Source organism: Drosophila kikkawai, chromosome X (genome assembly GCF_030179895.1).
Source record: "Drosophila kikkawai strain 14028-0561.14 chromosome X, DkikHiC1v2, whole genome shotgun sequence".
Classification (NCBI taxonomy): domain Eukaryota; kingdom Metazoa; phylum Arthropoda; class Insecta; order Diptera; family Drosophilidae; genus Drosophila; species Drosophila kikkawai.
In genome coordinates this window covers 10,830,028-10,855,101 of record NC_091733.1, presented here as the reverse complement: position 1 = coordinate 10,855,101, position 25,074 = coordinate 10,830,028, and the positions used below count along the sequence as shown (strand labels likewise).

The following is a 25,074-nucleotide window of genomic DNA, read 5'->3' as shown; positions in this document are numbered from 1 at the left end:
TCTTTGGAAGATGCGCAGACTAGTTTCGAGCTGCTGCCATGGGCCCTTCTTTGGATATAAAACCAGCGGTTGGGTCACTAGGTTCATCATTGATCGGTTGGACATCGAGGGCTCAAGCACGACCAACGTGAAGATGAATGTAAGGCGGAGTGACAAGGATTATATAGAGAATTACCAAAGGATATATATAATATATATATAAAAGCTATTTATCAGTGATTTTGATAAGGGCTTCTTCTTTTTTTTCTGTGCCAAAATGTGACTCTAATTATGTGTGATTTTTCCAAAAATGAAAACCGTATTTTTTTGTCTCGTTCTCGGTCAAGTTCTTTGGCGCCTTTATTGCGCTCGCCATCTGCGCGCTCTGTGGATTAACCCAAGCGGATATATCGCTCAAGCTCCGGCAGCAGCAGCAGCAGCAGCAGCAGCAGTTCCAGGAGAGCAACTATGGCAACTCCGGCTACCAGATCTTCGAGGTGCACAACCACTTTGCGGGCAAGGGTCCGGCCTATCTGCCGCCCCAGGAGCAGGTCCATCAGCAGCAGCAGCAGGTTCCGGTTCAGGTTCAGGTTCAGGCCCAGGCTTTAGCTCCATCGCTGGCCCATGGCCATGATGACAGCTTGGCTGTGTCCTTCTTGAACTTTGCCGATGCCCCTGCCCCTACTCCCGCTGCATCTGCTTCTCCAGTGGCCGTCCCCTTCCCCTCCAACTACCAGCATGACTTCCAGCGCCAGGAGGCAGCTCCAGTTGCAGCGCCAGTTGCTGCTCCAGTTCCAGCTTCTATTCCTGCTCCAGCTGCTTTTAGTGGCCAAAGCTACTTGCCGCCCACGGTGCAGTCTCAGCCCCAAGTGGTTCCCCAGCAGCAGCAGCAGCAACAATACCTGGCTCCCACCGTTGCCCAGGAGGTTTCCCAGCCTGTTTCCAATTACCAGGCACCGGATTACCTTCCGCCAACAGCCACGCCTATAAGCTACCAGCAGCAGCCTCAGCAGCAGCCACAGCAGCAGCCTCTTCAGCAGCCTCAGCAGGTATTCCAGGGACCCACTTACCTGCCTCCAGTGAGTAGCACGGCCAGCAGCAGCAGCAGTGGCATCAGCAGCGTGGGAATCAGCAGCACTACTTCCGTCCAGGCTCAGAGCACGGCCGAGTATCAAGCTCCTGGCTATCTACCACCCCAGCAGCAAGTCCAGCAAGTTCAGCAAGTGCAGCAAGTGCAGCAGGTGCAACATCAGCAGCAACATCAGCAAATTTCCGTGCAGGAGCAGGCTCAGGAGTACCAGGCTCCTGGATATCTGCCACCTGGCTATGACTACTCCAATCCCGACCAGCTGCCATTGTCGCTGACCCAAACCGTGGCCCCCCAGCAGAGTGTTTCCTCCGTGCAGAGTGTCGCCTCCGTTCAGAGTGTCTCCACCGTGCAACAGGCTTCCGGGGAGTATCGTGCCCCTGGCTACCTGCCACCTGGCTACGATGAGCCACGTCCTCAGGTCCAGACTCAGATTCAGGCACAGCCACAGATCTCCTACCAGCAGCCACAGGTTCAGGTGCAGCACCAGCAGGTGCAGCAGCAGCAGGTAACCGTCGCTGCTCCCACACAGGCTACAGTGAGTCATCCCGGCGCCTTGCCCGATGGCTATGACTTCATCAAGCCTGATAATGCAGAGGCAGCTATTGCCGAGCTGCACAGCCTCCAGACGCAGACCAAGTTGCTCAAGCAACAGCAGGAGCAACAGTTGCTGCTCCAACAGCAGCAGCAACAGCAGCAGCAGCAACAACAGCAGCAGCAGCAGCAGCAGCAACAGGAGCATCACCATCACCATCATAACCAGCAGCAGCAGCAGGTCATTGTCCAGTCCCAGTTGCAGGTGTCGCAGCAGCAGCAGGGCGCTGACATCGTCTATGGTCGCCCCAAGGCCCAGGCACAGCCAGTGGCACCTCAGCACTTTACGGCTCCGGGTTACCTGCCCCCATCCACTGCTCCGGCATTGGCTCCGGTTCCTGTTTCTGCACCTGCACCTGTGCCAGTTTCTATTCCAGCTCCAGCTCCCTTGCCAGCTCCAGCTTCGGCTCCAGTCTCTGTTTCCGTTTCCAGCTCTTACCAGCATCACCATCATCAGCAGCAGCAACAACAATATAGAGCTTCCGGTTACCTGCCCCCAGCTCCTGCTCCTGCACCCATCCATGTGGCAGCCCCTGCTCCTGCACCCGTCCATGTGACAGCCCCTGCTCCTGCACCCATCCATGTGGCAACTCCTGCTCCGTCTCCTGTCCATGTGGCAGCTCCTGCTCCTGCACCCGTCCATGTGCCAGCTCCTGCGCCTGTTCGCATTGCAGCTCCTGCGCCCGCTCCTATTGCCCTGCCTGCCCCTGCGCCCACCCAAGTGACCCACATCCACTCCCTGAGAAGCTACATGAACACCGTGCAGCCCTTCGCTCGCTATGCACAGCCTGTGAGTGTTCGCCAGCAGCAGCACCAGCACCATGTCCATCACCAGGTGCAGCAGCAGCATCAGCATCAGCACCATCAACAGGTGATCGAGGTGGCGCCCATGTACCGTGAGCAGTCCAAGCGTCCCCGCTTTTATGCTCCCGCCTTCGTGAGCAGCGCTGTGCCCCGCCAGGCAGCCCCGCAGCCCCAGCAGCACCTGCACCATCACTACCACCGCGTGGTGCAGAGCCAGAAGCTGCAGCCCATTCCCGTCTCCATCCCAGCGCCAGCGCCCACGCTGAGCTTCAAGGCACAGCAGTCGCTGCAAAAGTTCATGCCCAAGGATGTCCAGGTTGCGGTTAATGTGGCCATGGCGGCCACTGCCCCGGTGGCGGCTCCTCCCTCGCTGCGCGGCAGCTCCCGGGTGCGAACCGTTCAGATTGTGAAGCCCCATGCGACGCGCACCTTCAAGGTGCTGGAGACCCTCGACCAGGCGGGCGTCAAGACCATTAAGATTTTGGGAGCCAGCAATGAGCAGCCTCAGGGCCGGCATCATGTGGTCAAGGTGGTCACCCAGAATGCGCACAGCGGTGCCGAGAGTCATGTCCAGACGGTGAAGATCTTCGATGACCAGGCGCCGCTCAGGCTTCAGGCGCAGCCCCAGATTGGTGGTGGCGCCGCCTACCTGCCGCCGGCGCGTCCCAGGACCAGGATCGTCCGCCAGGCCAGCAAGCCGCTGCGTCTGTATCCCGTGGCCAGCCTGTGAGGAGGGAGATCAAGGGATCCGCTCCCAGCACTGATTAGTTGTTAATTTCATCATCGAGAGGCACCTCGTGTCGTTTTGTTAGTTTTTTTTTTTGTTATTTTTTGTTATTTTCTCGCTGCCTCATTTCGCATGCATTCCAATCGCCGAAATCCATACATCCGAATCCGCATCTGGGTCTCCAAGATGAGTCCGAATCGCAATCGAAATCAAATCATTTGCATGCAATAGCAACTGGCGACTCGAATTTCTTACCCAATAAATACCTAATAATAAACTTACGTAAATATATGTAAATAATATCGTTTATTTAATGGGGAGACGGGGCATCGCAGACCTTGAACCAATTGTGGCCAGGAGTTAGTAGTACTTGGCCAACATTTTGGCTTGATTCCCCTCCAACCGACCTAAAAGAAGATGTCATTTTCCGATCTGTAGGAGATAGCACTTCGATTTTAAAAGGGGGTCCCACACTGATATAATATATTACAAAATTAGCCCGCGGCTTCCAAGCCAATTTAAAAGCCATTCAGAGTTGTATATTTACCCAAGGGTAGGCCACATATTTTATTATACCTCAGACTGAATAGCTAATGATAATCGCGGCAATGTCTCTGCTCCGTGGCTAGCCATCCCGGAGGCGTGTCTCCACTCTCACTCTTGCGGTGACCTTCATCTTCGATTCCATTCAGACTTTGGGTTCGTTTCGGACGGCCTTTGACAGATTTCTATTTGTGTTTTGCTTCCGCTCTAAGAAAACATATGCAAGAATTGAGAAATAGGAAAGAGAAAGGTCAGACCGGATTTCGGGGGCCCTACACTGTGGGAAATGAAATTTGGAATAGGTTTTTACTTTGTGTATTAAGTTAATACGTAGAAAAGGCATTTTTGAATTAATATTTAATTTGTAATATTCATTTCCGCTGAACAAATGAATATTACAAATTTTAAATACTCAACTAACAAAGAAATCAATTAAATTTTCTACCTTACAGGGCTTTAAAAAAGTTTGCTTTCTTTCTTTGTTTTTTTTAGCAACCAAGGACCAGCCGAAGATAGATAGATGGATAGATGAAAAAATAGATAGATAAAAAGATAAATAGAAAGATATAAAGATACTTAGATAGGATGATAGATATATTTCATTGCAATATTTTTGTAATAATTATTATTTTTCAATAACATTTATAAATTCTTGAAGCCTAATCCAGTTTTGTAGAATCTTTCAGCAAGGGCTCATCTTTGATTAGCCTGGACTTGGACTTGGGCCTGGCTGGAGTATAGATTGGATTTATTGGAGGGGGTTGTTGTCTTCCCTCAGGTGTGGTAGGTGCAGGGCCATCATTAGTCCTTGTTCGTGTCTGGGGAACATTGAATACCTCCTGCTTCTGCTCCTGCTCCTCCTTCTTGGAGGCCTTCCCCTCGCCTTTCGAAGGACGTGCTTTATCCTGGTCCTGGATCTTGCTTTCATCCAGCTTCTTCTTCTTCAGATCGTGCTCCATACGGGTGGGAGTGGGCTTGCCGGCACGCTTGCCCAATAGCTTGCCGGGAACCTTGTCATCCGCCGAAGCCTCCTCTTCAGTGTTCTGCTCGGTAGCACCCCCTGCGGTGCAGGTCGTCTCTGCCTCTGCCTTGGTGCCAGCATCCAATTGCTTTTCTTGCTTCTCCTGCTGCTTCATCAGTGGCTTCTCTTCTTTCTCCCGCTGCTCTTTCGTCGGCGGTGTCATTTTGGAGAAGCTACCCATGTCGCGGATGTGGTGATAGTAAAGCTTTGAGTGGTTTGAGCTCTGATGAAAATGATGCTGCCCGAATTTCCTGAAGCCTTTGACGTTAAATTTTTCCAGTGACAGCTGCTTGACATTGAGTTCCATGGGCTCTAGGATCTATCTACTGAAACTGCTTTTTAAACAAGAATTCATACCTTTTATATTGACACTTTTAAATTTACAATTTCACCTTTTTTTATATATGGTATATGTAAATTAAATATTTAAATATCAAATAGTATTTAAATGAATAAACCTTATCTAAGCCCCAATTAAAACCCCCTTTTAATGCCAAATTATTTCGCCCAGTGTACGCTGCGTGCATTTACGGCGGTCCCATTGATGAATATAAACTGTTTGGACACAGCTCGATGACATAATTCCCCGATGAATGCTGATCGCCCAAGACCCACTCTAATTTTTATTCAATCTCTTCCAACCTTGGAAAAGGGCCGACCCTACCTCCTCTCCCTTTCCACAAACTGCAGCCAGATGCCGCCCTTGTGGACGCCCACAAAGATGTGCGGATCCAGCTCGATGCCCGGCAGGGTACGCGGGCTGACCAGCACCTGGAAGCGCTGCACAATGGCCGCCAAGGCGGCCTTGGCCAGGGCCAGGCCCAGACGCATGCCGACGCACTGCCTCGGCCCGTTGCCGAAGCCAAAGAACACGCCCTGCTGTTTGTAGCTCTTCAATCCGCCGTCCAGGAAACGATCCGGCCGGAATACCTCCGGCTCTGGGTAGTAGTCCGGATCGTGGTGCAGAGCGTACACGGGAATCATCAGCTTGTCGCCAGGTCGCACCTTGAGGGGTACCGAATGATGCCTGCCCCGCAGCTCGTACTCCCGGGTGCAGGTCTTCGAGGCCCAGCCGGCGGCGGGATAGATGCGCATGCTCTCTGGAGGGCAAGGTTGGGGATTAGCTTGGGTCTAGCAGGGTTCCAGGTTCAACTCACCATCAAAGCAGGCACTGAGGAAGGGCAGATCGATCAGTGCGTCCAAATCAAGCAGCTGTCCGCTGGGATTCGCCTGCTGCAGTTCCTCGAACAGGCGTTGCTGGCACTCCGGATATCGTCCGAGCTACTCGGGATTAGGGGCACAAATAAAAGCTGGAAAGGATCATCATCTCGAAAGGGACATTACCAGCAGCAGACAGTGGGCAATGCTGTTGGAGGTGGTGTCCAGTCCATCAAACATAAAGGTCATGGCATGGGAGGCCATGTCCTCCTCGCTAAGGCTGTGCTCCCGCTGCATCTCCAGCAGGTGATTGATGAAGTCGTTCCGCTCCAGCCGCTGGCCACGACGCAGACGCAAAGCCTTGCTGATCATGTGGCCAAAGAAGCGGTCAAAGGAGCGAGGAAACACCTTGGGACGCAGGCGGCGCGGCAGGTTCGGGAACAGCCCGCAGACGGCGCCGGCAATGGCCAATCCTCGGTTCTCGGCAGACATCTCCTGGTTATGCCGCATCACTGGGAGGGGACTCTCGGTAAAGGTGCGCGCTTGGATGCCCAGGACGCAGTCGAACAGGGATTCGCCCGTGAAGCGCAGGCCAAGCTGTAAACACACAGGGAATATGGATGAAATTCCCAAGTTCCCTTTCCCCCTTTAATCCTCACATCAACGGCATCCAGGTCCTTGCCGCTGGGTGCCTTCCACTTGATGTAGTCACAGAGATCCCGGCAGACGCGCTGCATGATGGCGTGCGTGGTGCGGATGCGTCCGTTGGTCAGCAAAGTGGAGAAGATGGCCCGCTGTCGACGCCACTCATCGCCCTCGAGCACAAAGGGATTGAGGGCAATCAGCCGGTCCTTGGCTGTGTCCACCATCTGGGAGGCGTCGTTGTCCTCGAAGTGACGAAAGGCACTCACAAAGATCTCGTAGATGAGCCGCGGTTCCAAAACCAGCAGCTTTGGGGAACGCAGCAGGTAGCAACCCAGGTAGCTCTCCGAGTCACGATATTGCCTGGAATTGGAAGAGGGTTACGATGAGGCTTAATCCTGTTTTTGGGTTAGGATTCGGTTCTGATTTTGGTTCCTTACATGTACAGATCCCGCATGTCCATGGTAAAGTGCTGGCGTGGAAAAATAATATTGGGAAATGAACCCAGCAGCGGCCGGACACGTGGCTCTAGAACACCCCGCCGGCGCCAGTGCCCGAAGGTGGACACCAGGAAGCCGTACAGCAGGCCCAGCAGTGTAGCAATACCCAGCAGCAGCGAACCGAACATGACTACGTTATGAGAGGAACTGAGTGGGCGAAGCCAATCAAAGTGAGGAACTTATGAGTATCGGGAAGCAGGGCAACCAGGGAACCAAGGCAGTGGATCAACGGAGCACCGGAGCACCGGAGCACCTAGGTGCCCACACGGGGTGGCAAGAGGGTTAGATGATCATTGCCTAGCGTGTCTCTCAAGCCCGGGTTCGCGTGTGTCGTCTCTGGTGTATGATGGGGTCCCATTATCGAATCAACTGCCGGTGTGTGCTTGTATTATATTATATATTATATATAAATATATATTTATATATCTTTTCAGCACAAGCAGCGTTCTCAGGCAACTGTGTTACAACTATGGGATACCAAATAGTGGAAGCATTGAGAGAAATCCAAGCTGGATATATTTTCTTCGCTCTTGCCAAGATGCAAGGCATCAAGTTCCGATATTAAATCGATCAAAAATCAAACTCAAAATATGCCTTAAAGTCCGTATTATCCTTTTCCAATGTATTTTTATGAATTTCTAATTAAAATAGTTCCCTAAAATGAACTACATATATATTAAATTCATTCCTAATTGAAATCATTCCCTAAAAGTATCTATATATTACTATTCATTCCTAAGAAAAATCCGCTCTACGCGTGTCTGAAAACCACACTTGAAAGGGGGGAGTTCTCCATGGTAATATTCCATGACTCTTAAAGGAGACAATGCCCAAGAACTGAGACACAAACAACCTTTCATTGTCACTTTCTAATTACGGACTGAACAACAGCCCCGATCGGGGTTTCGGCAAACAGTTTCTATTATTTCGTATTATTCGCAATATTTTTAGCCTCGATGTAAACAAGCTGGGATGCTAAGCTTCTAAGCGTGTGCTGTGCAAATAGAGAGAGAGGAAAGAACAATGCCGGAGATTGGAGCCCAGACAAACGGATCAGGGTGGTGTTTGTCCAGGCCAAACAAAGCCGATCTTTGAGGGGATGGATGCTGGCTGGTATAGCTAACTGGGTGACTAGATGGATATATAAGCCAGGCGGAGATTCTGGAAAGTATCACAGTTTGAGTTTTCCAAGCTACAAAACAAGATGCGATTCTTCTGCCTGCTCCTCTTGGCCTGCCTGTTGGCCCTGGCCAACAATGTGACGTCCTCTGCTACAACCTCGTCGGATCCCACATCCTCGACCTCCTCGACTTCATCGACCTCGCCCAGCTCCTCATCGACTTCTTCTACCTCGCCCAGCTCCTCATCGACTTCTTCTACCTCGCCCAGCTCCTCATCGACTTCTTCAACATCGCCCAGTTCCTCCTCGACCTCGACCTCGCCCAGCTCCAGCACTAGCTCCACTTCACCCTCTACCTCTTCAACCTCAACGCCCAGCTCCTCCTCTTCATCCACTTCTCCCACTACCACTTCTCCCACGGCGGCACCTGCCACCAGCACGGCCACCACAGCGCCTTCTTCGTCCTCTTCGTCGTCCTCGTCCTCCTCCAGCAAGAAGAGCAAGCGGCGCGAGAGACAGAGGCGTGAGAGGAGAAGGGAGCGCAGGATCAGGAACAGGGAGAGAAGGAACAGGAGCAACAGGCGTAACCGTCGCAGCGGCTAAGAAACAGGACTCAAGGATACCAAGATACCGATACTACTTACTTTTTTCCTAAAATAAAGACAACAAATTGCAATTTAAAATTTATATTTTAAGGGATATACCAGGGGTGTTAGTTGAAGTTTGCCGGTTTTACTGTTGATGGCGCTAGCAGTAATATACACATTTGTATCATTCGGCATATGTGTCATTTTTTTCTGTTGACATTAACCTAAAGAAATACACAAGTCGCATTCCGTCAAAATATAAACATCATACTTTTTTACCTCAGTAAGTATGTCGAGTTTCGTTCCAAGTAAATCGAATTTGCGGGACCCATGTGGTGTCGTGTAATTCGAGTTATTAAAACCTTGGTAAAATTGTTGAAAAGTATCGCTACCGACAACAAATTATCAATTTGAATAATTCGTTGATCGAATAACGGCCGAATGGGCCCGAAAACATGGCAAAGTTATCTTGCAACATGACAACGCGCCGTCTCATACCGCTAAACTGACGAAGGACACACTGAAAGCACTTGATTGGGAAATATTATCGCACCCGCTGTACTCTCCAGACCTCGCCCTGTCCGACTATCACCTTTTTGCATCGATGGGACACTCACTGGCAGAGCAGCTCTTCGCCAATTTTGAAGAAGTCGAAAAATGGCGCGTCGAATGGTTTGCCTCGTAAGAAAAAAAGTTGTTTTGGAATGGTATCCATAATTTGCCTGAAAGATGGGCGAAATGTGTAGAAGCCAACGGTCAATACTTTGAATAACAAATTTTTCACATTCTCTTGAGAATTGAGTGTTTTCTTTATCGAAAAAACCGGCAAACTTCAACTAACACACCTGGTATCATGAATTTGGAAGGTATCACAGACTCATCTAACCTGAAAAGCCTTAAGCTTCCGAAGAACGAAGTTCTTAACTTTCTCTGGAATTTATTTAATCAAAAGAAGTATACAAAACAGCAAAGAGGGCTTTTCCGACCCTTTTAAGTATTCTTAATCAACAGCCGAATCAATCTAGTCATATCCTAGAGTCCTTCAGTATGTATTCTTCTATCTATTCCAGCATAAAAGTCATAATAGATCAGATCAAATGATAAAGTTTAGCCCAAAAAGTAATCCCAGCATTGCACATAGCCACCCCGATCTCTGCGAGCAAGGGGTACTTACTTGAGTGAATTACGAGACCAGATAGGCCAAAGGTCAAGAGTTCGGATGGTGACAGCCCCGCGCGGTGATCACCTAGCAACCTGACAACCCTGAGCCCTGTGGAGCTCAGAGTCAGCCGACAGACAATGAAACACTTAATTCAACAAAATGGGCCATGCGTGCCGTACTATGATATTTAGTGACAAATATTTATTTGGCCGCCACATCGTTAAAATTAGGAACTAAGATAAACTTCTTTCCGATTTGTTAATTTTTGGATTATAATCAACAAAAATTGCACAATTTTCTCAAAATTTTAACAGGGTTAACATCCTTAAAATTGTGTTGGGCCTTGAGATAGCTAACTCTCCACATTGAGCATCTCATCGCTCTTAATTTTGCTTGCAGGCCATTCTAATTTATTCAGAATTTTGCAACTATTCTTTATTATTAGTTTATAGCCGAAACTGGCCTTATTGGAACACAATTTATTTTAAAAATTATTATAAATTATTTCTCACACATCAGATATAACAACGAAAAACATTTCAATTTATGTAATCATAACAGTACATAAATACTCCTCCCTAACACAACTATGGATATATTATACACATAAAATTTATTTCAGATTAAGCCACCAAAAAGTAAGAAAACATTTTTAAATCCACAAAAATAAAATAAATAAATAACAAGAAATAAAGCTAACTTTGTTTGGCCAGCCAAAGTTTGTATACCCTTGCAGGTAACAATTAAAATATATCATAACTAAGCCAAAAATGCATTAATTTCGATTCGGAAAGCAGTTTTGTGTTAGTTTTTATTAATTTAAAAAAACTGCATACCAAATTTAAAATTTTAAGAAATCAAACTTTTTGGCCATTTTTGCTAATTTTAATGATGTAACCCCTCATCAAATTTCGCAAAAATGGCCAAAAAATCGATTTCTTCCGGACATGTCTAGAAAGATTCGCATGTTAATGCTGACCAAGAATATATATGGTTTATGGGGTCGGAAATGATTCCTTGACTTAGAAAAATATTATTTTGTATTATAAAATCCGATTTTTTATATTAAAAAACTTCTTCATTATTTTAAAATTAACAAGACAGGAAGCTAACTCGGCATGCCGTTGCAAATTGGTTTATGTTTATATTATAGATTTAAATGCTGAAAACACTCACAAAACAGAGTTTCATTACATTTTACCTACACTTATTATGTTTACAGTTTGACAGTTACAGTTTTACATTCCCAGCTTTACATATTTTATACATTTACCGATCGCTTCTATGGCAGCTATATGATATAGTTGTTCGATTTTTATAAAATTTTTACCAAAATTCTAGAATAATAAAAAAACTTATATCTCAAAATCGATATAAATACGTTGAAACAACGAAGCAATAATTTTTTTCCTAATAATTTCCCAATCGTTCCAATGCACTATGGTTTTTTTCGCGTTTTTTTTGGCATAAAGTCAATTTTTTTATTTTTATGTATCTTAAAATTTTTTTTATTTTTAATTTTTAAATACCATAGACAAATAAAAAAATATGTAACTTTAACATATGGAACAACACTGTTCTGCTGGCCAGCTGTTAAAGTCAGCTGATTATGTAGCAGCTGTTTTGTATGAAATTGGCGCGAAAAATTGTGCGACTTTGATAGTTTGTTGTGGCAAAAGTTTACGAAGAAGTTAAAGTTAGTTAGTTTTTCTATAAACTCCAATTTTAGGTCTATTGTATTGAAATTTCGTTTGAATACCTTTTTTAAGCTTTCAAGAAGACCTACCAAGTTTCAAATGATTTGGGCACTATTTCATATAGCTGCCATATAACAGATCTGGCCCATTCGCCCAAAAAATTTTTTTTTTTTTAAATATAACCAAATCATTTGAAACTTGGTAGGTCATCTTGGGAGCTTAAAAAATGTATACAAACCAAATTTCAAAGCAATAGCTTGAAAAACAAAAAAGTTGGTGCAAATCGGCCAGATCGGTTATATGGCAGCTATATGAAATAGTGCCCCAAATCATTTGAAATTTGGTAGGCCATCATAGAAGCTTAAAAAATGTATACATACCAAATTTCAGATCAATAGGTTTAAAATTAGAGTTTATGCCAAAAAAAACGCGAAAAAAACCATAGTGCAATGGCAGCTATATCATATAGTCGTCCGATTTTCATAAAATTTTTACCAAAATTCAGAAATAATATAAAATGACCATATCTAAAAAATGGTGCAAAAATGTTGGAAAACAGCAAAGTTATATTTTTTGTTTTCTAACAATTTATCGAACATTTGTATGGCAGCTATATGAAATAGTCGTCCGATCCGGCCCGTTCCGACATATATAGCAGTGAGAGCATATAGAAAACTATATGCAAAGTTTCAATCAGATAGCTTTAAAACTGAGGGACTAGTTTGCGTAGAAACAGACAGACGGACAGACGGACAGACAGACAGACGGACAGACGGACATGGCTAGATCGACTCGGCTGTTGATGCTGATCAAGAATATATATACTTTATAGGGTCGGAAAGGTCTCCTTCACTGCGTTGCAAACTTCTGACTGAAATTATAATACCCTGCAGGGGTATAATAAGAAAAGTAGAAGCCCAAAAGATGCTTCATAATTTAAATAGAAATAAATGGGGTTACTAAACCGTCCGCTAGATGGCTTAGCACCACAGTTAATCCTCCTTTAGATGCCGTCTGGAAATAAGCAAAAATCTGGGGAAGCTCTCTCAGATTTATCCATCTTGGATTTGGTTCGGTTTAAAAATGTTGTAATTGTATTTTGTTTAAATGGTTATTATATATTCTTAGATACATCATTGATTGGTTTTAAGTTCCATCTAATCATCAATCAGTCGTTGTACAACCCACCGATGAATTATTGAGCTGACGACGACTACTGCACGAATCCCTCGAAATGGACCGGTTTTTAAGGTTGATTGATTGGGTCACTAAATAGGCTTGGAAGATGCAACCCACAGAGAGTCATTCGCTTCAGTTTAAATCACAAAAAATTAGCCATGGAAAGGATTTAGTATAGCAGGGGATTTTTCAAATACAAATAATATTTCCCAAAACACAAAAATGCTTTCCAAATTGATTTTAACGCATTTTTTGTCTTAGTTATACATTTATTAGGTTTCGATTTTCCCAAAAAATGTGTAGAATTATTAATTTAAATGAAGTATTCAAAATTATAAACAATTTCCTAAATTCGCAACACCGAAGCTTAACCTTTTCTTATACTTTAACGTAGTGTTTCTTCCACCTAAATTATTATATCATTATATAGTGTTCAAAATCTCTCAAAATATTAATAGAAATTTCTCGTAGAGCCTAAAAAATAAACTACCAAATGCTTAGTTATATTAAATAAGTTTATTTGGCGGCTAGTCATTAGTTAGCAAAGGCCGCTGTGAAGATTGCTGATTTTACATATTTACAGATTGCTAGCGTTGCACAAAACATATACACACGGACATTGTACAGTTGGCGGGGACCAGGATAAGGTAGATATATATATATATATAGCGAGATATATGTTGTGGCGGGAGGGGAGTGGTCGTCGATTGCACGGTTATTAATTTATATTTATATAGATAAAAAAAAATTATAGTAAAATTACACAAAATAACACGACCGAAAAACGGAAGGAGGAGGTTGTAGACTCCGGCTTCAGGGGGATTCTACAACAATCAGGAGTCGCTGAGGATGTCCTTTAATATCGAGCTGGAGTTCCGCGATGGCGCAAACTCGTTGGAGCCCATTGCCAGTGACTGTGGCGATCCTCCGCCTCCTCCTCCTCCTCCTCCTCCTGCTACTGGCGGCGTGACCGGAATCCCCGCTGCTGCCTCTTGACTGACGGCCACTTGTGGCACTTGCGGCGGCACCGAGCCAGAGCTCGTATCCATCTGGCCCGCCGCCATGCTAAGCAATGTGGGACGCGAGGTCACCTGGTTTTGTGGCTGTGACTCCTGCTCCAGGAACTGGACAAAGGCTTGCACCAGGTTATCCTTGCTGTGGCTAGAACCTGAAGAAGAAACCAAGGCTTAGTATTAGTGGGGATTTTCCTCATACCAGAAAACTCATCCATACCTGTTGTCCCCGAAGAGGGGGAACCGCTGCCGCCTAGGATGGCTCCCAGCCAGCTGCTCTGCTGCTTGTTGAGCCCCACCTTGTCGGCCTCCTGGGCATTGAAGTCCAGCACGGAGGAGATCATGCGCAGCACCTGCTGCTTATCGCCGGCATGTCCACTGACCACATAACCGATGAGCAGGCTCTTGATCAGGCTCTTGTCAATCCGATCCGTTTGGCTGCTCTCGCTGCTGCTCAGGCTCTGCTCCAGCCGACCGTTGGCCTCCTTCAGGCTCTCCACTAAGCGAGAGAGACGGAGAGAGATTAGGCAAGGATTAGTGTGTGACTTAACGTATAAATATAAGTATTATTATATGGGGGGTTTCGGTTTCTGGGTTGGATTCAAGGCACATATCCGGGGGAGAAGCGCGCGCGTGTTGGCTTAGTTGCTTTGGCATGCGGTTAGTGCGATCCGTGCACGGCGTAGTATGACATAAGTACTGGTTGTTGGATTTATGGCACACCAGTACCTGATGTAATACTCAACCGTACAGACGCTGAGCTCCTCCGATCTGCTCTGATCTGATCTGCTGTGGCGGCGGCACTGCGACTGTATATCTTTGACTGTGGCTGGCGCTGGTCAGTAGTGGGTAGCATCTCCTCTCGGATTCAAATGCAAAATGCAAATGCAGCAAATCAAAAATCAAAAACGAACTCAAAAAGGCAAATACGAAACGAAACGGAAACAACAGAATCCCGAATGAGACTCTCAAGGGGATTTGAGTTTGGAAATTCGGAACAGAGATAGGATACGGCATTTATAATATACAATATATAAAGGGGGAGAGACATGCAGAGTATATATTGAATATATATAGTATATATAGAGTACATGGCTATTTGGAGGAGTGTGTGTACATAATATGTGGCAAATGCCGCAGTCTCGAGCAATCTCCAATTGCAAAGTGAGTGCGTCGAATGGCTTAAACCGCTCACATTTACAAATTGAGATTATTCAATGCTGCAGATACAAAACGGTTCTTCATTCTTCTTTTTTCTTTATTTTATGTTTTACGGATTACGGGTTACGAGTTACGGATAACGGATGGTACGGTTTACGAGCTGATTATACGGTTTTATACGATTGTTTATATTGGGAGGGGGAGTAGGTATGTCACGGTGTCTTGTATCGATATATAAATATATAGTCACAACCATAATTAAATTAAAAATCAACAAAAATAATAATAACAATAAAGGCAAATAAACTATAATAATAATAAGCAAACAAGGCAGGACAAAATAGTTGGTTACCAAAGTAGTACAGTTTGAAAACAATCGAGGTTATCGAAGCTATCGATGTTTTCCCATCACTATTAAGAAGGATGTAACAAAGCTCTCAACTACTCTACTTTTAAAAAATCACAAAAAAAAACAAATAAAAATGCAGAAAGCTTAGAAAAAAATTAAAAATACAGCTACATAGCATTTAAATTTAAATATAATTATTATACTTGAACAAATTTTAAATTAAATGAATTTTTAAAATTATTTATTTAATTTAAAAAATATTATATTTAAATAAATTAAAAAAACAATATATATTATATTTAAATACATTAAAAAATATATATAATATTTAAATAGTTTAACAAAATATATATATTATATTTAAATATCAAACAAATGGTATACCAACACTTTTTGCATCTTTTTTGCTTAAACATTCACAACAAACACGAAAGAGTTATCAAAAGCTGCACAGTTCAAGCTTACACACAAAGTAAATGTATTTTCTAATTAAGATTTAACAAACATTAAAGACGCCTAAAAATTAAAATATTGTGGCTACTTGTGCTGTTTTTTGTGGTGTGTTTTTGTGCTCTTTCAACAATGATTGTTTAGAGGTGCAACATTAAGTGGTTAATACATAGTTATATTTGCTACTCATTAAGCGGACACAGAAGCGGACAAGTCAGTCGATCGATTACCTGGTCTCTGTGAGGTGGAGAGTTGGAGTTAACAGCCAATACAGATTTTTTTTTTAACTTTTTGCCACGTGCTGTAGGTGCAAATATTTGATCTCTTTTTTTTATTTTCCAAATTACAGAGTTTTTTTAATGGTTTTTTTTTTGTGTTTTTGGTTTAAGTTTTAGTTTGTTTTTTTTTTCTTGGTGATTAAATGCAATTCAAAAAAGTCGATACCAACTGAAATTCCGAGTGTTTCATATTTACGCTTAGCTCCCAGAATTACCAGCTGATATTTACCTTTGAGAATCGTGTGAGGAGGTGACACTGGTTCTTTGCTAATCTCTCACTTTCGCCCGAGACTCTAAGAGACAGAAATGGGTGTGCTTTTCCCTTTTTTATATATATTTTTTGAGTGATTCAGTGGGTTAAACAGTAGTCATTCCTAGGGGGTGGGGTTTGATGAACAGTGAGTGAGTTGCTGCTGCTGCAGGGGTTAAGTACATGCCGAGGGAATCCCGAGGTGCTTCAACACACAGGCTTTGTCATTTATATATTTCTTTTCTTTTTCTTTTCTTACTTTTTTTTGGGGGTTAGTCAACAAGTGTAGTGGTAGTTATAGTCGGTGTTAAGCCCCTAGATCATCACCACCCCCAGACTCACCTTCATCCCTCAGCACGGCTATGGTTTGCTGGCCCGCCTCTAGCTGATCGGAGAGTCGCGCCGCCGCCCTTAGTCCCTGGTTGGCATCCGCCAGCTGCTGCTGCAGTGCAGCCATCTCGGCCTGCAGCTGTCCTTGGTGAGCCAATTGGGACTGCATCTCACGGCGGATGCGCTGCGTAGCCAGCTCAATGTCGTGGTCTTTATCTGGAATTTATATTTTATTATATTTCTTTCCACATTCTTTTAGTTGGTCATAGTTACTATTTTGGAATTGTTCCAGGGCACACTGCAGATTGGTCAGAGCCGCTTGCTGTTTGAGCTCTCGATCCTCGCACAGACCCAGTTTGGCCAGGAGCTCATCCCGCTGCTGCTGGAGCAGGGCATGCTGGGCCTGCAACGTCTCCGCCTGCTGATTGGCTCGGATGCTAAAGAGGATAAAGAAGGATAGTTTGGTAAGGTTTTTTTTTTGGGAAAATCCTTAAGGGGAAGCAGAAACTCTGGAAGGTAATTCTCTAATCCTTAATCACCTCCTTGGCTCCCCTTGAAATCTATAATCTATAATCTTAGGCCCGACTCCCGCCTTATGTAAAGAGTCACGACTCCAAAGCCATATCCCAGAAATTGGAAATTGATTTTCCGGCTGGCGATAACAATGCACACTTGCGGAAGTGTCGCCGGCAATTTGCATGGTCTGGTTACCAACCCCATGGGTGTGGGTAACCGCCCTCCCTAGAGGAGAGGACGCACGTGGCGAATGCAATTAGCCAGCTTCGATCGCTTATCGCCCCATCGCCCTGCGTGGGTGTGACAAATGAGGCCACACCAAGGTTACACCTACCTGGCCGATGTGTAGGCAGTGCTGGACTTGGACGCCTCCTGCTCCAGCACAGCCTGTCGGGCGCGTGACTCCTGCAACTCTTGCTGCAGCTCCACCGTCTCCTGGGTGTGCAGCTCCTCGATTTCTAGGAGATGCGCCCGCAGGCGCTCCAGATCCCGCTGCACGCTGCTCTGCTGCTCCTGGGACTCGGCCTGCTGTTGCTGGAGCAGGCGCTGGTTGGTTTGCTCCGTCAGCAGGTTGGTGGTGAGTATGTCGGACTTTTCCTTGAGGAAGGCTATCTGATCCTGCAGCTTCTCGCGCTCCTTGGCCAGGTCCTTGAGCTGTGACTCGCAGGGCTGCAGGCGCTGAATCTCGGCGTAGTATTGGGTGTTCTCCAGGTGCTTCTGCTGCAGGGCCTTGATCAGTTCGTTCTTCTCCTGGCCCAGGGCCTCGATGGCCTGCTGGAGCTGCTGATGGTCATGGTCGGTGGCCTGCTGGCTCTGCTGCTCTGCGGTTTCCTTGGCCAAAAGGTGCGATTCCTTGAGCTGGAGTTCTTCCGTCTTGGTCAGCAGCTCCTCCTGCAGCTTGGCCTGATCAGCTTGGGATAGGTGGAGCTCCTGCTCCTTGGCCCGAAGCTGTTCCCGAAGCTCTTGAAGTTGCGTATTTAGAGCAGGGGATTCAGGCGTCTTTTCCGCCTCAAGCAGTTGCTGCTGGAGGCCTGTCTTTTCCTCGCTGATTTCCTCGATTTTCTGCTGCATCTCCGCCAGCTGGACTTCCTTGAGGGTCAGCTGATCTTGGCACTCGTCCAGTTGGCGGCTTGCCTCAGCCAGCTCCTTCTTGATGGTGCTCAGCTGCTGGTTCTGGTCGACCTCCATGAGTTCCTTTTGCTGCTCCAGCTTGTCCTGCACTTGGAGGAGTTCCCTTAGGCGCTCCTGGTCCGCCTGCATCTGGCCTTGGAGCTTGGTCAGTTGGACCTTGTGCTGATCCTCGCTGGCCTTCAGCTGGTTGGTTCTATCCTCCAAGCGCTGGCTGACCTCTGATAGTTGCTCCAGTTGGGACACCTGCTCATCTCTGCTGATCCTCAGCTGCTTGGCTTGTTCCTCCAGCTCTTGGTTAAGCGAGGCCAGCTTTTGCTTGAGGGTCTCTTGATCCCGCTCGCTTTGATGGAGCTTCTCCTGGCTCTGACTCTGGCTATCCGCGAGCTGTGTGATCTTCTCCGCCAGCTCTTTCTTGGCGCTGGCCAGATGCTGCTCCAGCTGCAGCATCTCCGCTTCCCTCTGCTCTAGTTTGGCCAACAGATTGGAGTCTCCGGCAGAGTCCTGCTCTCGCTTGGACCCCAGCTTGGACTCCAAGTCCCTTTGGGAGCCCAGGGCCAACTCCAGGCGCTGACGGGCCTCCTCCAGCTGGGCCTCCAGCTGCACAATCGTCTCCTCGTGGTGCTCCTCAATGGTCTCCAGCTTGTTGCGCTTGAACTTGTCCAGCTCGATGAGCAGCAGCTCGTTGTTCTTCATCAGCTCCTCGCACTGCAGAATATACTGGGAGATGTCCGCCTCGAGGGTCTTCTTCTCGTGCTCGCAGACCAGCTGCTGGTTCTGCACCTCCAGCAGTCGCTGCTCCACAACGTCCAGTCTGTGCCAGCGCTCGGAGAGCGAGTTCCAGGCCCGCTCCAGCTTCTGCTGTGACGTGGCGTTGCCCAGGCGATCCTCAATCTCCGCCTGCAATAAAGCGCGCAGCTTGTCCAGCTCATAGTGTCCATACTCGGCGGTGTCGGCCTCGTCCAGATCCGTGATCTCCTGCTTCTCCTCGGCAATGGCCTGCCGGAACTTGGCCTGCGCTATGCTGGCATCCAGCTCCTGGCGCAGGCGTCTGTTCTCCTCGCGCAGCGAGCCCAGCTGCTCCTCGAGGTCCTGGGCATGGCCCTCCTGCTCGGCCTCGGCATGAAGCTTGAGCTCTTGGTTCTGAACAGTGAGCTGCTGCAAACGGAGCTGCAGGTCCAGCTGGAGCTGCTCCTTCTCCGCCTCGCTAAGGCGCAGCCGCTTCTCCAGTTCGACGAGCTGATCGCCCAGCAAGTTGACGCTCAGCTGCTTCTCCAGCTGGCTGTCCTGCAGCTGCTGGTTGGCCAGGGTCAGGACCGAGATCTGCGACTCCAGGGAGACGAGACGATCGCGCAGCTTCTCCTTGGAGGGTGGCGATGTGACCTCCAGATCGGGATCGGGATCGGGATCAGAGCCAGAGCCAGAGGCGGAGGCAGCATCCGCCTGCCTAACCACTATGAACTCGTCCTCGCTGTGCTTGCCCCCCGTCGACGAGCTGTTTGACGAGGACTCCGATGTCTTCTTCTCCTTGGACAGGCGGCACTCTTCGAGCTCCTTGGCCAGCTTCTCGCGCTCAGCCTCTGCCAAGCGCACGCGATCAATCAGCTCGGCGTTGTCCTGGCTACGCTTCTCTAGGAGCTCCTGCATCTCGGCCAGCTCCATCACGCCGCGCTTTAGTTCAGCCGCCTGCTGTTCCAGGCGCTGCTGCAGCTGCTCCTGCCCCTCTTGGGCAGCCTTGGCCCCCCGCTGCAGTTCCTCCAACTGCTTCTGCTGCCGGGCACTGGCCAACTCATGCTCCACCATGCGATCCGCCTGCATCTGCTTGAGACTCGCCACCTGGCCGGCCAGCTGCGTCTTGTGCTCCAGGACGTCCCGCATGGCCAGCTCGTGCTGCGAGTCCAGCTCCTCCAGCGAGGCATTCAGCTGGGCATTGAGCTGCTCCAGCTCCGCAATGCGATTGTTCAGTCGGGACACATCGTTGGCGCCCAGGGCTATGTCCACGAGACCCGTCTGCTCCACCTTTTTGTCCTTTGCTGGCTCGGCTCCATCGGGCTCCCAGCACCAGCTGTCCTCCACATTCTGCTCCTCATTTTGCTGTGGGGAAAGAAGCCAAGGAAGAGTTTAGATAATAATAGAATAATTTCTCTTGAAAATATTTAAATAATGGATGGCTTTTCCTTAGAATTTATTAAATAGTTTCCAGGTAATAAGTTTTGGCATCTAAAAAATTACTTTTTATTAAAAAAAATATATTATAATTTCAGATGCCTCATGTAATGCTTCAGCGTGTTATAAAAAGGACGCTAAAATTAATGAGGTTAAACATATTTAATTCATTAAAAATTAAATAAAATTAAATCCCAAAAAAAACTTTTTTATATAAATAAATCGAATGCCTAACGTAATATCTCACTCTTAGAGAAAAAGGAAGCTCAAATTTATGTTTCTTCCTCAGAAATAATTAAAATACTTTAAAATAAATGGAAAAAAAGGAAGCTAAAATTTGTTACTTTTCCTTAGAAACAATACAATAATTTGCAAATAAGACAAAGAAGGAAGCATAAATGTATGGTTTTTCCTAAGAAGTAATACAAAAAAAAACCCATAAAATAAGTTTCTAGGAGAAGGAAACTTTTATTCGTCACTTTTCCCTAGAAATTATAAAATAGTTTCCATACATGTTTTATTTTTCATCGAAATATATAATAAAAGAGAGCTTAAGTATATGGTTTTTCCTAAGAAAAAATTTTAAAATTCCCAAAAGGTTATTGTAGATGGAGAAGAAAATGTTCAAATCGTTTGATTTCCCTTAGGAATAATTAATCTCCGAATTGAAAAATCAATCCCACTATTCTGGGCAACTGTACCCAAGTTAGACCCTCCAAGAAGGTGACACCAATAGCCGGAATGCTCTTGGACTCTCACACTTCTCTTCGTCAACTCACAGTTCCATCCTAGACCGCACCTCCTCTTGCCACCTTGCCACCTCTTCGGGAGCGGGCTCATCAGCGAACCAGGTCAATTGGGCAGGCGCTAATGGCAGGCGGCCAGGGCGGATCGGGGCGGAGTGGAGGGCAGGAGAAGGTGGAGCTCGGGTGCGGACGACAACAGGTGGAATTGCCGACGGCAGAGGCGATATGGATGGCGATGGCGGCGCGTGAAACATGAGCGCGTTAATGAGTTTATGGATGAGTTGAGCAAAGATGGCGGCCTCTGCCGACGCAGACGTCGACGTAGAAGCCGACGCTGACAGCCATAGCGATAAGGTCCCAGTAATAGCAACGAAATCCCCACAAAACCCATGACGAGACGCTTAGCGGGCGCCAACAAAATGGCCGGGGCAGTAAAATAATACACAAAAAAAACGTAAAAAACGGGCCACCAAATAAATATTAAAAAAATAAAAAATATATATAAATTAAAGAAGAAGATGTAGAAAAACCTGGCAAGTAATTAAAATTAGCTCAAACGACATGCCAACACACACACACACACACTCGGGTTTATGGCCATGATTCATGGCAGAGGGGAGTTCACAAAAAGCTGTACTTGGCAACGTGTATAAATTATTATTATTCTAGATAAATTAATTTAAATAAATTAATAATAATAAGCGCACGGTTTGAAATTAATTCCGTAAAAGTTCATTTGTTAATAACTTTAAATATAGAGCGTAAACAGGGACTATCTATTGTATGCAAAGTATAATGAAAGAATGTTATAATAATCAAGCATTAATAAATTTCTATTGAATTAAAGTCTATCGTAAAAAGATGCTTATTTTAAAGCCTTTAAAATACTCTTAAAAATATTGTTTTAAAACCTATTTAAACTATTTAAAGTTAAACGATTATAGACCCCTTTAAATATCAGATCAACTGGGTAAAGTTGCTTCTTAGAAAAATGAAATATCTTTTGTTAATTAGTAGTTTGATTTTGAAACAAGTCACTTTATATATTTTGTTCTATAACTTGAACATTATACTAGCATTTTATATTAAAAAATACCTTAAAAATACAACAAAATGTTATATTTTAAGGTTTTAACTGTTAAAACCAAAACTAAATAATAATTAAAAGTTATACTAACATTTTACATTTATTTATTTTATGTTAAAAATACAACATCATGTTAGAATTTAAAATTTTAAATGTTTTTTATATTTTTCCTATTAAGTTGATAATTTTAACAGAAATAGGTATAACATTTCTTAAAAAAAAACTCTAGCTATAAGTTTTACAATTTTAAATTCTTGAAATATGAAGAAAAACCCAGAGATCTCAAGATCATATCAAAGAAATCTAAAAACCACCAGTAAATATCATTCCCACACTTTTCGTACTCCCCAGACATTTCTATGACTCTAAAACGTGTATATTTTGCTATATACCAGCCGATTCTCAGTTCTGTTTTATTTGTTTATTCAGTTCAGTTCAGTTCAGTCTAGTTCATGAGTGTGTAATTATACCCTCTCGGTTCGGTTCGGTCCGGTTGGGTTAGGGTATCCAAAAAGACACTTGTGCAAACTGGGTTATCAACCATTAACAGCTTGCAGAGAATGGATACCGAAGACTGGAGAACCATGTAGTTATGGGTGTGAAAAAAAAATGAGGAAAAACACTTGTGTTTCGTAAACAAATATTGGTAATATATTATTCACTCTGGTGGAGTCTCGACTCCCAACTATGGACACATCGATCAATTTGGCGTCACCGCTCCTGATATCTTATATATATATATATATATAATGCATGATGTATGTATATATATATGCTCGACTACGACCAGGTCATCAGAGAACAAAGAGAGAGAGAACGAAAAATTCCAGACGCGATAAGATAAAAATGAAATGGTAATGTTGGCATAGGGGTTAAGGCAACAGGTTGTCACGGGCAAGGAGGGGGGTTTTTTTTTTTAAGATTTTGGGGGGTGTGGAATACTTGCCTAGCAACCGGAAGTTGGCAAACTTTATCGATAAAAAGAATAGCAAGAAAAATGTGTCACTGGCAATAAAAGCGTTAACGCAGAAATTTGACAACTGAAAAGTCTGAGATAAAAGTTGGAACTATATTTGTGGAATTTTTAATTCGTGGAATAACTAATATATAGATTAGATCTTAAGCTTAAGTAATTTTTAAATTTTGTAAGGGTAATGTAATGTAATGGCCTTTTTGATGCCTAAATCGAACTGGTCTATGTCTTGACTTAGGAAATCAATTTCACAGGAAAAAAAAATACCAGAAAAGAAGTTATAGCTGAAATTTCACATCTAATATAGGTTCTATTAAAAAATATTAAGACTGAAAACCAAAGATTAAACCTAGAGTTGGAATTGTAGCACATCTATTTCGTAAAAAAAAAAAACAAAACAAAAAATTAAAGATCGTTAGATGATTTAATAGATCTTTACTTTTAAATATTCTGTAATATCATCTAAAATTACATCACTCACGTAATGCTTAACCTTAAGTTAAAATGTAAAAAGAAATGGAAAAAACTAAAATGGAGTCCGCAGATTTATTAACAAATAAAAAAAGCTAACTCAGAGCCGCTTTTCGAATTGAAATTAATACATTTGTGGTCGAGTTATGATATTTTTAGGTTTGACTTTTTCCATAAATTATCATATAAAATTATTGATTTTCATAATTTACACCGTTAAAATAAAAAAAAAAAACAAAAAACAATTAAAAACAAAACTTAAACTCAGTCTGCAGATTTATTAACCTTATAAAAACTAAGACCCACTTCCAAATTGAATTTAAGGCATTTTTGGCTGAGTTTTTTAAATAAATTTTTTTATAAAAATAAAATTATATCGTTAAAATTAAGAAAAAAAATTATAAACAATGAAATATGAAATAGAAAAATTTTAAACTCACAAAAAATTCAAAAACTCCTAATTTATTAAAATTAATTTTCTTAGCAACTCTATAAAACACATTTAAGTCATTTATATATGTACCTAAATATATATTATATATTATACAGCTTCTGCTATAAAAGAATGACTGACTTGGCAAAAGCCAAGTTCAAGTTTTGTGTTGTCAGGCTGACAAACACATATATAAACATATATATATATATCTGACATAAGCGGAAAGTGTGCAATTATCGGGAAATATAAACAAATGCGTGGAGCAGGGCTCGATCAATATTAATTGGAATCGCTTGCGCTTTAGTCATATTACCCCGCTGACGTCTTTGACTCTGGGCTCTGGTTTCTGGGATCCCTTATCTTATCGTTGCCATGCCACAAAGATATCCGCACCAAGCCAACCCAAACCCAAACCCAGAACCAGACCCAACCCAAAGCAAACCCAACTCAACCCGATGGTGGGATTTTGTATTTTGTTTATAAATAAACACACAACGATTGCTGCTTATTCCTGTTCGTTTTCCCTTTATACAATATGTACATATACCGGATCCAGTTCCAAGTCGATTCCAAGCTCCTGATCTCGTCTAGGATCTCTGCAATGCGACTCGGGGGAATTGGGGTCTGCGGATTCGGAGCTTATCAGCCGGGTGTTTGGTTTTCAAATTCAACAAACGCGATTCGGGGAATTGTGTGTCAGCGAAAATGTCCGATTTATGCGAAACTCTCCCTTTAGAAAAAGGAACCACAGAAACTCTGGGGAAAAATGCTTAGCTAAGTTATTTGTTCTTTAATGAAAGACATTCCAGGCCAAGCATAAAAATATTAAAATAACAAATCAAGAAACAGCCAAACACTTCAGAGAAATATGTACTTTCTTGGCTGTAAATTCTCCTAGAAAATATATATTACCAATACCA

The 25,074-nt window shown here is 44.5% G+C and overlaps 4 protein-coding genes across 5 annotated transcripts in view; 2 read left to right on the top strand and 2 right to left on the bottom strand.

Annotated features, from left to right (window-relative positions):
- Positions 1-10: 10 nt before the first annotated feature.
- On the top strand, positions 11-3,440 carry LOC108083364 (uncharacterized). Its single transcript, XM_017179106.3, has 2 exons — positions 11-139; positions 327-3,440. Exons 1-2 carry the CDS (start codon positions 11-13, stop codon positions 3,192-3,194), a joined length of 2,997 nt encoding a protein of 998 aa, XP_017034595.2. The 3' UTR covers positions 3,195-3,440.
- A 1,697-nt stretch (positions 3,441-5,137) lies between these two features.
- Cyp28c1 (Cytochrome P450 28c1) lies at positions 5,138-7,431 on the bottom strand. The gene is made up of 5 exons (XM_017179119.3): positions 6,996-7,431; positions 6,573-6,918; positions 6,100-6,510; positions 5,913-6,036; positions 5,138-5,855 (listed from the first exon to the last, which is right to left on the bottom strand). Exons 1-5 carry the CDS (start codon positions 7,181-7,183, stop codon positions 5,416-5,418), a joined length of 1,509 nt encoding a protein of 502 aa, XP_017034608.1. The 5' UTR covers positions 7,184-7,431; the 3' UTR covers positions 5,138-5,415.
- An 828-nt stretch (positions 7,432-8,259) lies between these two features.
- On the top strand, positions 8,260-8,778 carry LOC108083345 (uncharacterized). The gene is made up of 2 exons (XM_017179088.2): positions 8,260-8,318; positions 8,415-8,778. The coding sequence occupies exons 1-2, from the start codon at positions 8,260-8,262 to the stop codon at positions 8,776-8,778; spliced, it is 423 nt and encodes a 140-aa protein (XP_017034577.2).
- Positions 8,779-13,297: 4,519 nt separating this feature from the next.
- Positions 13,298-25,074, bottom strand: part of Gmap (Golgi microtubule-associated protein) — a 28,144-nt gene continuing 16,367 nt past the window's right edge. For both annotated transcript variants that reach the window (XM_017179223.3, XM_070288437.1), the window contains 5 exons: positions 17,482-20,369; positions 16,905-17,068; positions 16,644-16,847; positions 14,034-14,312; positions 13,298-13,968 (listed from right to left, as the gene is read on the bottom strand). In XM_017179223.3, the coding sequence (XP_017034712.1) occupies positions 13,634-13,968; positions 14,034-14,312; positions 16,644-16,847; positions 16,905-17,068; positions 17,482-20,369 (3,870 nt within the window). In that variant the 3' untranslated portion in view covers positions 13,298-13,633. The remainder of the gene's footprint in view (positions 13,969-14,033; positions 14,313-16,643; positions 16,848-16,904; positions 17,069-17,481; positions 20,370-25,074) is intronic.

Excerpts from the sequence above, each read along its gene's own strand:
- Cyp28c1 (XM_017179119.3), bottom strand. The coding sequence starts at position 7,183 with ATGTTCGGTTCGCTGCTGCTGGGTATTGCTACACTGCTGGGCCTGCTG. Across the intron at positions 6,511-6,572 it reads AGGACCTGGATGCCGTTGAT|CTTGGCCTGCGCTTCACGGG; the intron begins GTGAGGATTAAA and ends GTGTGTTTACAG. Across the intron at positions 6,037-6,099 it reads TTGCCCACTGTCTGCTGCTG|CTCGGACGATATCCGGAGTG; the intron begins GTAATGTCCCTT and ends AATCCCGAGTAG.
- LOC108083345 (XM_017179088.2), top strand. The coding sequence starts at position 8,260 with ATGCGATTCTTCTGCCTGCTCCTCTTGGCCTGCCTGTTGGCCCTGGCC. Across the intron at positions 8,319-8,414 it reads GCCCTGGCCAACAATGTGAC|CTCCTCATCGACTTCTTCTA; the intron begins GTCCTCTGCTAC and ends TACCTCGCCCAG.
- LOC108083364 (XM_017179106.3), top strand. The coding sequence starts at position 11 with ATGCGCAGACTAGTTTCGAGCTGCTGCCATGGGCCCTTCTTTGGATAT. Across the intron at positions 140-326 it reads CGACCAACGTGAAGATGAAT|TTCTTTGGCGCCTTTATTGC; the intron begins GTAAGGCGGAGT and ends TTCTCGGTCAAG.